The sequence below is a fragment of the Hesperophylax consimilis genome, chromosome 8, assembly GCF_061612785.1.
Source record: "Hesperophylax consimilis isolate HC1 chromosome 8, BYU_Hcon_1.0, whole genome shotgun sequence".
Classification (NCBI taxonomy): domain Eukaryota; kingdom Metazoa; phylum Arthropoda; class Insecta; order Trichoptera; family Limnephilidae; genus Hesperophylax; species Hesperophylax consimilis.
The window spans coordinates 39,868,104-39,880,066 of NC_142843.1; the positions used below are offsets into that span (position 1 = coordinate 39,868,104).

Sequence of the window (11,963 nt, forward strand, 5' to 3'; positions counted from 1 at the left end):
CTCAGGGCCTATGTCATATCTGGTGATGCTGTGTGGAGGGTATTTTTTATGAGAGGAATGAGTGAATACGGGTCTTGAAGAGACCCATGTGGTAAGAGGGAGGAAACTCAGAGGCCGCCAAATCGTTCCACAGCCGAGCAGTTCACGAACGAGTCGTAGAAGCGACCCTTTCTTTTCTGACAAATGTCACCGTGTTTACTGAGTACGCGCCGGCGCCGAAGAGATCAATGAGGGAGTAGAACAAGGACAGCGTACCTTTTTAAGGACAACAATGAGTTAGAAAAGATTACGTTTTTCACAGTTGTAAATTTTCTTAAATTTGCATTTTCTGCCTGAAAAAAGTTTGAAAAAATAATTGACGTTGAGATAGTGATGTTTCTTTGGACAAATTGTATAATGCATCACTTAAAATATGTAGATATTTTATAATCTACTTACAAATCTTATGATAACAGAGGAAATTTTGATTTTGACTTATTAATTTAGAGAAAATTAGAAACATGCATTTCTGCTGTTCACAGAACTGATAATTCAATCATATTTCGCTATCCTCATTATCATCATTTACATTATAAATTTTTGTTATTTGATTTGGGGTAGCTAAAAACATTTTTAGATTTATGTAGTTTATACTCGTATAAAGCTGTATTAGGCCAGTGCAATTAGCGCCAAAAAGGGGGTCGCGATCGAAGTAATTCCGGTAGTCCCAATTTTTTTATATGTTATATAAACTGATTTCCTGATGTAAAATCTGAGTTTCCGACCTTGGCGCACCTGTGCTCGCGCCGCCATTTTGAAAAAACTGGCCGAAATCGGGCCAAAATCTAGTTTTTCCCAAATATCTCATTTCCGATGCAAATTTCGGCTAAAATATCTTAACAAGTATAATAGAACATAAAATAACCTACAACTTTTGTAAAAGCAAATTTCTTCTATCTCTAATAGTTACCGAGGTAGAAAGTCGTAAAGGTGCGTATATTTTTGAAAAAAACAAGTTTTTTGCGCGACTAGGTTTGGTTTTTTATAAATACCTCGTTTCCAGTGGAATTTCATGAAAATTTTATTGATACCAATTTTGTAGAACATAAAATTTCAAAAAAAGCTGTGCAATTTTTATGTTAAAATAGTTTTTTTTACCGATATAAAGAATAAACAAATTTAGGTAGGTACGTACAGAAAATCTATCACGGTTTATTATCACGTTATTAGATTTTTATTTGCATTTTTAAATACATACATCTATAAATTTACTAGAGGGCACTTCGGTATGGGAGGGGCTACTCCCTCCCCCCCCCCCCCCCCTTCTACTCCTCCCTTCCGGTTCCCTTCACAGACAGTTCCATCCTTCGTTGGACTGCTGGATTCGTTTATCTGCATAACATTTGTGAGGGTATCGAGTCATTCTGTGGGATTGAATCAGAAACGTCAGAGCAACATGTAGAGATGAGGCCTACAAGAATTAAGAGGGACGTTCAAACTCTCATTGATTGGTTTGCTTGCCATGAACCATTTCCTAAAACAAACGTGATTATGTCTATTAGCAGTGGCACAATCGGGGATCGCAAAGTCACTTGTCACGTGGCTAAAAAGATGGGGAAATTAGCTATGTCTAAAGTTATCAACCAGAAATTTGGAAACCTACACTTAAAACGTAATGATGCGATAGTTTCTCTTGCGGCGGTGACCAGCAGTGTCAAAAATCGGGGTGTGACTATGGCAATAGATCCATTAATGCTATTCAATATGAACTCTCTCCTGTACCATTGTCTCTTTTCTCAGAGGAAGGCATGCGCAAAGGAACGAAGTCTATTTTTTATTCATCATTCAACCCTCTACCAAATAATACAGAACTGGGAAGCAGTAAAATACACGTAATTGATGGAGGATATTTACTGCACAAAGTGGTATGGGGTCGTGCTCAACCTTTTTCAGTAATTTTCCAGCAATATGTCAGGTATGTACAAAATCATTATGGTTCCAATGCAGTAGTGGTATTCGATGGATACCCAGATTCTATGGAAAAGAAAAGTACTAAAGGGGTGGAAAGAGCACGGCGTGCCAGAGTTACAACTTCTGCTGAAGTTTTGTTTTTTGAAAGCATGCACCCACAAGTGCCACAGGAAAAGTTTCTGGGAAATGAGAAGAACAAGTCTCGTTTTATTTCCCTACTCAGAACCTCATTTGCACGATCCCACATAACGACAGTACAAGCTGAAGAGGATGCTGACGTTCTCATAGTGAACACAGCAAATTCATTGTCATCTCAACATGATGTAGTCATAATCGTTGGTCAGGATATTGATCTGCTGGTACTCCTCACAGCTCTCTCACCTCCCAACGTATATTACCAAAAATTTGGAAAAGGTAAATCACCTAACGCGTTGTACTCGAACAAATGTTTTAAACACATTGAAATAGTTGAAAACATTTTATTCCTTCATGCCATAAGGTTGCGATACAACTGGAGCTCCGTTCGGTCAAGGCAAACACAAATTTTGTAATATTCTTCTCAAGAACCACTCAGTGAATGAACTTATTCGTGTATTTCAAGACCCAAAAGCAAAGACAGAAACAATCACTTTGGCCGCCGAACAACTATTTGCACTTTTGTATGGCGGCAACGAGAAATCAAATTTGGAAAATTTAAGGTACATCATATTTGTCAAAGGAGTAAATAAGAACAAATTCAATTTATCCAGGCTACCACCCACCAAAGATACAATCCAGCAAGACGCTTCAAGAACATACTTGCAAGTGCAGACTTGGTCACGATAAAGATCCGACTGCATGAGGGTGGAAAAAGGATGCTGTTGGGTTACTTACTCCAGTAACAATGTTGAAGGAAGCTGCACCTCAGGCCTTGCTGAACTTCATATCATGTCAGTGCAAAAAAGGTTGCGCTGGAAAGTGCACCTGCAGAAAGTCGGGTTTGAAATGTTCCCTACTCTGCATTCATTGCAATGGCAACTCCTGCGAGAATGCTGTACAAGCCTTTGTTGATGACGATGACGATGAATATGATGACCCAGTCGCCACAAATTTGGGTGATGAGACAGATGAAGAAGCTATTCAGGGCCAGAAGTAAGAAACTGTAGTCAAGGGCTCGTACTTCTGTCTGAAGTGATCTACCATTAATTTTATTTTTTGTTATGCTTACAACTTAACTAATAAAGAAAAGAATGTCAATAAATGTTAATTTTACGAAAATACCAATTTTTTATCTTTTTTATGTACCCTATCATCTTAATTCTATTAATAATCTTAAATGTATGTTGTGATTACGTTGATAGGCATGTCAGACCAAGCTGCGACTACAAATTTAGTGGCTTGGCCAACTTTAGTGGTCTTCCCATTGGGAATGTATAGCGACCGATATGCTGAAATAGTCTATCTACTATATTTATTGCTAGGTCTGACACAGGCATGACGATTGTTGTTAACGTATATGTTCTTAGAACAATAATTGTTAAAGAAAAATAAAATCAAGGAATGCCAAGTTTAAAACACCTAACCTCTGTTTCAATTTTTAGCCTGGTTTTGGTGGATTAGAGTTTGGATACGTAATAGAGATAAAAAATATAAATTATATACCTATTTCTTTAACGAAATTTTATTTTCTACAAAATTATTATCAATAAATTTTTCACAAAATTGTACTGGAAACGAGGTATTTATAAAAAACCAAACCTAGTCGCGCAAAAAACATGTTTTTTCAAAAATATACGCACCTTTACGACTTTCTACCTCGGTACCTATTAGAGATAGAAGAAATTTTGCTTTTACAAAAGTTGTAGGTTATTTTATGTTCTATTATACTTCTTAATATATTTTACCCAAAATTTGCATTGGAAATGAGATATTTGGGAAAAACTAGATTTTGGCCCGATTTCGGCCAGTTTTTTCAAAATGGCGGCGCGAGCACAGGTGCGCCAAGGTCGGAAACTCAGATTTTACATCAGGAGATCAGTTTATATAACATATAAAAAAATTGGGACTACCGGAATTACTTCGATCGCGAATCGCTAATTGCACTGGCCTATATAAGCACAACACCGTAACACCACACTCGTCTGCCTAGCTGTTAATGGCTCGCATACACGTCTTAACTAATAATTGCATTAACACAGAGTAAAAGTCAATAAGATATTATTATAAAATCATACCTTGGAGTACTTGTACTGGTTGGTCATCAGATGACGTAAGGGCCTTCCATTAGCAGGTATTCCGTAGCCAAGGATAGGTGTTGTTGCATCATTCTTTGACCTCCCACGCCCTTGCTCTTCTGCTATATGTTTCGGCTCGTCGAGGATGGACTTCACAACAGTCACCACCCGTGGAAAGTCTTCAGTTGATGTGTTCCTTTCTACTTTGAATGAAGTTTCTTTACTTATACCGATCGGGGATGTTTTTATTGTGTCTACTTCATCCCTTGTACCTGTTTCTTCAGGGTTCTTCGCGGATTTATTCAGATTATTGTTTGATATATCTTTTGAGTCTTCATCAATTTTTGATTCCGAAGATTCGTTGATTGCTTCTAATTCGTGGTTTACTTCTTTAAAGGGGTGCGATTCTTCTTTATTATTGTTGAGAGGTGTTTCTTGGCTGCCAGGGGTGTAGGGGTCTTCCTTGCGCGAAGCTTGTGCGCCCTTGGGCGGTCGGCCGCTACACCACTGATTCCCCATCTCCCTTTCCGCCCTTCGCGCTTTCCTCCTCTTGGCGCGCAACAGCTTAAGGGTTGATTTCTGCTATCTCCAATCGATCCAATATAGACCAAGATATCTTAAGCCGCTGCAACTGCAACTAACTGTTTATGGACTTAGTTTTAAAACACTGACCAGTGAATTTCGGCTCTTCTATCGGCAATAAATAAATTCTGAAAGCTGCTTTTGTGAATGATGATGACCTTTTATAATTATTTAAATATGTTTATACAATTAAAATTATAATTAACTTTAGTTTAAAGAAGTGTAAACCACTTTTTATACTCAGTTATTTTATTGAATCTTGTGGTCGAATCAAGGTGACATTAATAAGGATTTGTGTCTACAGCTAGCTAATTGTGCAATTATACTTTAGCAAGTATTTTTTGTGCATTTTATGTGGTTTGTTGGTAAAGAAAAAATAATAACAAACCAAACACAATAAAGCTAATGAGAAACGGCGGGGGAAATCACAGATTAAAAACAAAATAAAATTTCCGTACGCCCATTTCTTAATTCGCCAAAATTATTTTAATAACACTTCTTTTCAACTTAATTACATCAAGAAAAAACTATTTACGGCAGGGATATGGTAAAATATGCATCAAAGTTCCATTTTTTTATCAACGTTCAAAATCTCCCGTGTTTTTACGCCATTTTTGATCTTGTTTGTATAATGTGATGTTTGTCGAAAGGTTACGATTCAATCTAAATTATTGAATAACCCTATCTAAGAACCTAATAACCTATTTACCCGACGTAGATGATCGTTTCTTGTACAAATTAATTTGAAACGAAATGTTTAAGTTTGGGCGTATTTACACGGAGAACGATTACTGATATAAAATTTGCATTCCTGTTAAAAACGGGTCTGTAGGCCTTCAACGCATGATTTGACAGGTTTTCTAAAAATACTGTCGGTAAAACACGAATATGTTATTAGGATGTCGGAACTCGTCTTCGTAAAAAATTTTAATATTGTAACATTTCGTCTTTGTGTTCATTAGAAAAAGGACACCAGCATGAACACGTGTTCCGATATATTCTGAAAAGATTAATATTTTATTTGGAAACTAGCTATATCCTGCCACGCGTTGCTGTAGCTAAGTATCTCTGTGCAGATAGAAAAAAAACAGCGAGTGTTGCTTTTACGTCAAACAGATGGCGCTTTAAAAGATTTAAGATTTTGAACTAACGAACATTTTGATGGATTCCAATCACCCTTTCAATAGGATTTCAAAAAATCAGATATACTAATTTTTCTCCGTGTAGAAGAAAGCGGAATACCTACAGGAATTTTGCCTAAGCAGATTGAGAGAGGTAAATGGCCCAAGTCTCAACTATACTAACTCCCGGTCCAGACCTGGGTAAGACCGGGGGGCCAGACGGGGATCTGACAGAACTAGAGACTAGACTATACTAGCCAGAGGTAGAGAACTAACAGACGCAGAGCAGAGCAGAGGCGCTGAACAAGACAAATCTGAGCTAATCACGCGCCCATTGTGCCGGATTTTTGGACTAGTCTAATTCCTGGGCAGTCACGCGGAACAGTGTCACTGTACCGTCACATTGCGCTTAATGGAGTTCATCATTTTACAAACTACAACTAGAAAAACTACTGAACTGGCACACAAAGGAACATACATACGCTCAGAGAAGAGTGCTTATAATTTACCTTGTTTTTTTAAAAAAAATTGTGTTTCTTTTACAGAACTCCAACATAATATAATTTATTTTGTAAAGCCCCATTTGAATTAGTGTTGTGTTTATAATGTAGAGCTCCATTTAAACTGAATTAACTTCGTTAAAATAGGTTATTTAGTACCTGCTTTAAATGGAAAACAAAATTTTGGGGTCTCATTTTATCCATCCCAGTCATAGACATTCAAATGGGAAAGAGCAACAAACCAAGTGTACGGAGCGCGGGAGGGGGCGTGACCGTCTCCCTTTCTGTATTTTGTCAGTAAATTAATCTGACAGTATACAGGCAACCCGCATTGTAATATTACTATTCAGTCCTCGATAATAAAATCTGCCTACGAATTACTACTATTTTTTACAATAACTGGCTGCGTAAAAAACTTAACAACAAATCTTAAAAATCAATCAAAAGTAATCAATAATAAAGTAAAGGGTAATCAAAATTTCGGGTTTGTTTCCGAAATTATATATTTTGTTACACTATTTAGTTATACACTTTTTACAAATGTGTTATAAATTACCCAACTCACTCATTTATAGCGCTTCTACGCCAGGCGGTTCGTTTAAAAACAAACATTCAGATAAACAATCTACCGCGCTACAAAACTTTGCCTTACTTGAGCGATCTTTACTTTTCTGCGCAGGGTCTTATTATTGCAAAACGCGCTCTTCGCGATCAATGTAAGACTGATTTCTAGTTTATTCAAAGTATTCTGGAAACCTCCTGGTGACAAAAATATAGTCACATGATTTGCCTGCAGCTCAACATGATACCCAGACTTCATGTTAGGGCGAGTCTCTTAATTTGAGTGTCTATTCCGGTCTATTTATAACAAATCTGTTTACACTTATTTCTAAAATATTTTCATTTCCAATGTTTATGATTAGTTTTATTGTTTTAAGTTATTTCTAACACCTTTATAATTTCTACAGAATGTTTATTTTTTTCATCCTTTCCACTAGTTCTCATTTACATCAATTACTTTCCTTTCATCTGTGGCTCGTAAATGTCAGGTTAATAAAGTTTATGTTTCGGCATCGAGTCAATGATTTACTTTTTCTGTTTATCTCAAAATAGCATCGACACATGAACGCCGTGCGTTTTCACAATCTCGACTCGCCATTAAGTAAAATGAAATGGTTTGATTTGTATGCATTTTAAAATGAAATGTCATCACAATGTGCAATAATCCCGATTTGCATAGTGCTCGTCGCGTCGGCACCGCTGAAGGACAATTCTTATCTCGATTTTAATTTTCTCAAAACATGTTTCCATAATTTGTCTTATCTTTAGTGTTTATTTTACTCTCCTGGCGAACAGTCAACGGACCCATTGTTTTTTTTTCAATTTTACTAGGCTTTTTCAACAACCTTTTAGCCAAGCAAAAACATTTGAAAACTGTTCACAATAATTATTGAGTTTGCATTGCATTCGACACAAATGCAAATCAACAGTTGTAACGCTTTAAATATATATACCGTTTCACTCATTTTTAATATTTCATAAAATATACAAGGAAACAACTAACTAACCATTAAGCCGAATGGTTGGTTTAATTTAATTTATCCTTGAAATATTTATATCAACCTCTAAACCACATTTAAAAAAACTAAGCTAGCTAACTAACCAACTATCCGCAAGGGTAGGCAGAGAGAACGGACCGCCAAACAACTGAGTCTGGAACACACTCCTTGCTTCATTCACATTCATACATCGTCTCATACATACCATTCTGTTATCCTGACTTTTGACGTCTACCATCCACATATCATATTCATATTCTTCTTACTCCTTTCTTCGTTAATTCGCTCTACGTGCCCAAACTCTCAGTCTCATTGTTACTTATCAAGCTTACATCATATCACCTCAATATTTACCACACTTAAGTCTCAGGGATCTCACTTCTACAACAATCAGTATTCTCACTGCCATATATCAGGATTTGGATCAGGATTCAATTGTGGACTGTTAACTTCGCTTCAGTGTTTAGCCTGAATAAATTGTATAGACGTGAAGGCATTGAATCTACAAAATATATTTGAAATCTACATTGACCTCTGATGACGCCATGAAATCAACTAATGATATTTTTAATTTTCTGATGATCGTGATCGGTAAAATTAGCTGACGAGGTAACGACGGTCATTGTCACTACGCCGTTTTGTCCACGTGTCAAAACATTGTGACGAGCGTGAGAATCGTAAATTTACTATTTTGTTTTGGTATTTATTTCTATGAAAATATTAATAAAAATAATACGCGACTAAAAATTCTACGCGATGTCGCATTTTGTACACAGGTCAAATGTCATTCAACTACTTACACAGACTTTTTATATGAAATTGACTATTGAGTTCAGAACGAGCCCAAATAAAGAGCTGCAAACATAAACACAAGATAAGAGGAGTTGTAAAACTTCTCAGAAAGAAACTTGTAGGCTTTAGAACGAAAATAAAATGGTAGAAACAAAGTTACTAAATGATACATACTAAAAACTCTATTTCATAAAATATTTGAAAAAACCATTTATTTACTAGGTGAATCCTAAATAATAATAATTATAATAGATTTAAAGTTTAAATGATTCTACTAGATTAAGAATATCCCACCAATAAGCCTCCATAAAATACGATATTATTTATAATCGTGGCAGGTAAAGTTGTGAATGTTAATTAAGTATCTACCTTAGAGCAAAAAAAATATGCAAAATTTCAAAAGTAAGGTAAGCAGAATAACAGTAAATTTAGGTAGGTACAATAACAGTAAATTTGTAATAGAACACAGCTGTAATTTTTTAAATCATAAACTTACTGAATTAAAAAACTATAGATAACAAATTCGTCTTATGTAGAGCATTATTATATAAAATGAAGAAAGCGTAAATAAATAATCTGCGATATAAATAATAATATAAATATTCGTTTGTTCATAAACTTAAATCTCCGAAAGTTCTACACCAATTGTTTTGAAAATTTGCCACAAAGTTGCATTCGAATACGCGTATGTTTTTATACACATATTTTATACAGATTTCACCTGTGACAGGAAACATGTTTTTTTAAAAAGCGCCATCTGTTGGACGTAAAAGCCAAATGCGCTATTGTTTCTCTATCTGCACAGACAGACTGAAACACAGCATAATATAAACGATAAAAATCTATCGTTGCCGAAAGTGCTGTCACAACAAATTATATTACTATCGTGGACTATTATAAATAAAAAATACTGATTTCGGTTGTTATTCTGTATGTAACTACGGTTCAATGAACTCTATCTACAACATGGGTTTGCTTTGAATTTGAGTATCATTTTCAAATATGGAAATGATTGTAGGAAGAATTCAGAAAAGCGATAAAGTAGCTACCTACATTTTTTTTCATTATTTAATTATTTTCAATGTGAATCACAAATCTTATAATAATAATATCCCGTGATTTTTCACGGGACTGCCTGTATTATTACGTAAAAAAATTAATAAAATTTGTTTTACGTGCTAATTTAATTGATTTTCTTTTTTATTTACGAGTATTGTCGAATATTGTGTGCACCATATAAATATGTATGTGTTTTTTATGCTTTCCTCCATTTTCAAAGGGTTTTACGTAAGATGTTGTTTTCAGCTGTTTTAACAGATTTTCATAAATGTATTTTAACTTGTGCTAACCACGAGTGCCTACTCATTTATCATTTAAAATACTTATTTTTATAACCACCTCCCTGCAACGATTCACTCTAACCTTCTACACACATACGCACTGCAAATAAAATGCTTATTTATTTATTTCACAGAACACTGTTCAATATATATAACTAAGCTGCTCAATAATTGCACTCCACAAATATTAGAATACTAGTTTATTCTTTTACCGCGAAATTTTAAAATGTTCATCAGCCATAAAGAGAGTTTAAAAAAATTCAAACAGTACCTACTCTAAACTGAAACATCACGACTCGCTAGCGAAAAGACGACGTACCGACTCTTCTCTGCTAAGTACACTGAAACAGCCTAATTTTCTTTGGGTACAACTGCTAAAAAACAGACAAACTTCACACTATGCATTAATTTATGACGTGCACTTTAATTTGAAACACCAATAATAATTCATTTCACTAGGAATTATTCAAAACTCGTCGAAAACAAAGTAACATCTATGTTGGAGCACTCGACACTAGGTAAGTACTTAAATTAATGTTATGATTCGATTTTTAAACTTTTAAAGAAAATTTTTATCACAGCTGAATAAATAGTTGAGAACTTGGATTTGTTTGGCGCGTAAACTTGTTGACAGTTGTAAGGGTTAACTTCAAACCTTTTCGCGCCCTTATCGCGTTCGTGCGGGTTCGTGTGTGTTCGGGTTCGTTCGTGTCCGGCGCGCGGGCCCGGCTCGAGAGGCGCGCGTGGGATTGGCGGAGATCGCGCGGAGGACTGGGCGGTCTGGGCACGGAGCGGTGCGCGCCTTCTGCTCGCGGCCGCCGTGCGTGACGTCATCGCGCACGCGCCACGCTCGGTGCCCGGCTCCGCCACAGGGGCGGGGGCACGAAACTTTACTCGAATGCAAACTATGCTTTATGTGCGTTCCACTTTTAAAAACAAGTTTTTTTACTCATTGCTTTTTAAGTGGAATTATTTTATTTTACTTTTTGCGCGATTCCAATGTAACATTTTTTAATCAATTTTAATATGAACCTACTATTTTATTATCATTGAAGGTACACATTATCTTTTATATTTATTAATAAGTGTTCACATTTGTAATCTGTTGCACATCTTGTGAATTATTTTACACATATGACAGGGTCGGGTATATTACGTTCTCAAACAAACAAAAATCTTATTATTATTACATATTATCATAGAAGAGCATAGCGCAACCCTAAAAATATGTTTTAATTTTATCAAATAAAATATTTTACTAATCAGATCAGTAACTAAACAAAGCTAAAGCCATTTCAAGCAAATTTTTCTCTAATCAATTGGTGATTTTTCTCTATCTTACTGAGACGATCTATCTTCCGCTTTCGAGGTATTACATTATTTAAAAAATGTACGTTAAAAAGCGTATTAGTTATTTGTATATTGTAGATAATTAAAATTCCTTTCACCCAAGATAAGAATAATCTTCTTACAGCTTACAGCCATTAAGTACCTATATAACACACAATAATAATATTAGAGATGTACTGGCATTTGATAACTTTAGAAGTTCTTATTTTCTGGTATCATATAATGTAGATACGTACGTATCTATCATTTTATTACTTTTCTATTTTCACTGGAGACTTGTTCATTTTGCAATGCGATGATATCCCATACATACAATAAACATACCCGTGCTACATGAAGATTACTTATTTTAATGATTAAGTCATATGAACGTGTGTTTTTATTATGTTTATTGACTTAAACCTATCGATGAATGCGTATTAGAAATACTGCTCGTTTTATACCGATTTGTTTTGAATATATTTATTCGCAAACATATTATACTATTCACGTTAATTAAAAACACAACAAATATTAAAAACTAAATGAATATTGTTATGTAAAAATGGCACCTTAA

General features: G+C 35.2%; 1 protein-coding gene across 3 annotated transcripts in view; it reads right to left on the bottom strand.

Moving 5' to 3' along the window:
- The window catches only part of Sarm (sterile alpha and armadillo motif), a 197,003-nt gene extending 186,187 nt beyond the window's left edge, over window positions 1–10,816 (bottom strand). Inside the window, exons 1-2 of one of the 3 annotated variants that reach the window (XM_089634256.1) lie at window positions 10,377–10,816; window positions 4,164–4,903 (exon numbers count right to left, since the gene is read on the bottom strand). In XM_089634256.1, the coding sequence (XP_089490382.1) occupies window positions 4,164–4,682 (519 nt within the window). In that variant the 5' untranslated portion in view covers window positions 4,683–4,903; window positions 10,377–10,816. Of the gene's footprint in view, window positions 1–4,163; window positions 4,904–10,332 lie in introns of all 3 variants that reach the window. The other 2 variants (XM_089634257.1, XM_089634255.1) reach the window with 2 other exon arrangements.
- Window positions 10,817–11,963: the final 1,147 nt, after the last annotated feature.